This window comes from Xylocopa sonorina, unplaced genomic scaffold, assembly GCF_050948175.1.
Source record: "Xylocopa sonorina isolate GNS202 unplaced genomic scaffold, iyXylSono1_principal scaffold0162, whole genome shotgun sequence".
NCBI lineage: Eukaryota > Metazoa > Arthropoda > Insecta > Hymenoptera > Apidae > Xylocopa > Xylocopa sonorina.
The window spans coordinates 388,295-390,197 of NW_027490233.1; the positions used below are offsets into that span (position 1 = coordinate 388,295).

The following is a 1,903-nucleotide window of genomic DNA, read 5'->3' on the forward strand; positions in this document are numbered from 1 at the left end:
AATAATTTCCCAACCTCGTCGAGCAAGACTATCGGCCTGTAGGCGGACGGAGAGTCTTCTGGTTTTCCCGGCTTTTTGAGAAGGACCAATCTGCCGGTTTTCCATCTTGAGGGCAGTATCCCGGTCTTCAAACAAGTCGAGAATAATTTTCTCAATCTTGAGCCGAGGATGCTGCAAGCCATGGACCACGCACGTCCTGGGATTCCATCCGGTCCGGGCGCGGTGTTCTTCTTCATCATTCTTTTGATGGCGCGAGCCATTTCTTCCTTGGAAACTTCATATTCCCGTGACCAGGTGTTCGGGTCATTAATTCTTGAGATACTTGATGTAATCGTTGAATTATTGTTGATCGTCGCCGACGTTGGATCTTCTGACGTGAAGAGCGTGTCGACGACTCCTTCCAGGAACGAAGTCTCCATTGTTTCCGTCAACGGGGGCGTCCATGGTCGTAATTTATTCATTACGATTTTATACGGACGCCCCCACGGGTTCTCGCGCAAAGTTTCGAGCAGCCCGTCCCAGGCTCGTGCTTTCGACTTCTTTATCGCAGCTTGTCCTCGTAAACCAATCCGCTTCGCTCTCGACTACGGCCTCTTTGGTCGGTTCGTCCGGCCAGGTAGCCACGAGGGTTGCTGCCATAAATAGGTCATCGTCCATTCTTCTCAGCGACCATTTATTTTGATTTTTGGTCGCTGTTCTCCTCTCTTGAATTTTAGATACGCTGATCCTTATATAAATATAGTCTGATAAGGTCTCAGCCGTATCTACTATCCACTTCGTAACTCTACGAGCTGCGGCGCTGTTCGCGAACGAGAGGTCGACCTCACTCTCGCCCTGTTGACGCACGCACGTACTGGAGTCTCCATGATTTAATAACTTTAAATTAATGGAAGCTGCCCAGTCCATCGTAGAGTGGCCGCGTTGATTCGTTCTTGAGGAATTCCAGAGCGTTGAATGCACGTTCAAATCTCCCAAGACGAACGTTGGTAGGTGGGCGTGGCGTCTTACCACCCCTCCCACTTCATCCAAAAGCTGGTCGAAATCTTGCAACGACCAGCTCGGCGGCGCCTACAATTCGATTACGACGCAATCGGACCACGAAACGGCGGTAAATCCTCGCCCTTGCGCGATGAGCGTGATCGGCCGGATGCGTGTCGGCGTCGCCTGGATGATCGCGACCTTTCCTTCCGTATCGCTTATCCACGACGGCTTGTCGTGGATAAAATACGGCTCGGATGCCACCACTAACTCGACCACGCCGCTTTGTAGGCTCTCGATCATTAAATCTTGAGCTCTTGCGGCGTGATTCAAGTTAATTTGGAGCATTTGTGTAGTTTCCTTTTAGTTTCCGCGGGTTTGTCCGTCGCAGATTTCTTCACTTTCTTCTTCGTCGTGGATTTATTTTTCTCGACGACGGGTCTTGCAGGGAGAACTCTCAATTTCCCCGTCTTCTTAGCGGACGGTGCCGATTGGCACGCCTTTCCTCCAAGTTTGTGGTCGGCCTGGCATCCCGCGGCCTTACATACAGGGCAGTTGGCGGTCTTCACCTTGCACTCCGCAGAGCGGTGTCCCGTTTCTCCGCACCTGTAACAGGCCTCGCGCCTGTCTTCGGCTTTCGTACATTTAGCAAGTACGTGCGGGTTCCAGAACCTGGGTGTCCAGGAAGTACCCATCCCCACCTCCTCATGGTGGAACCTGGGCGCCGGGCTTGCCCGGTGGCTAACAGGGCTCTGGGGCTATCGAATTATACCCGGACTCGGAGGTTTGGTGCATTATCGACTGCCCAAAATAGTCCGAATCCATTCGTACAGTAAAATTGAATAGACTGAGCAGGCAGTCTGGTGCATCTATAAATTTGGCCAAACTGATGCACAATAATTCAAAAAGGGTCAGAGTGAGCGTG

General features: G+C 51.7%; 1 protein-coding gene across 1 annotated transcript; it reads right to left on the bottom strand.

Annotated features, from left to right (window-relative positions):
* Positions 1 to 468: 468 nt before the first annotated feature.
* On the bottom strand, positions 469 to 1,281 carry LOC143432406 (uncharacterized). Its single transcript, XM_076909093.1, has 2 exons — positions 1,165 to 1,281; positions 469 to 1,068 (listed from the first exon to the last, which is right to left on the bottom strand). Exons 1-2 carry the CDS (start codon positions 1,279 to 1,281, stop codon positions 469 to 471), a joined length of 717 nt encoding a protein of 238 aa, XP_076765208.1.
* Between the last annotated feature and the right edge of the window lie 622 nt (positions 1,282 to 1,903).

Bases quoted from the DNA above. Each gene is read 5' to 3' on its own strand.
- LOC143432406 (XM_076909093.1), bottom strand. From the start codon at position 1,281: ATGATCGAGAGCCTACAAAGCGGCGTGGTCGAGTTAGTGGTGGCATCC. The intron at 1,069-1,164 runs GCGACGCCGACA...ATCGAATTGTAG, and splicing joins GAAAGGTCGCGATCATCCAG to GCGCCGCCGAGCTGGTCGTT.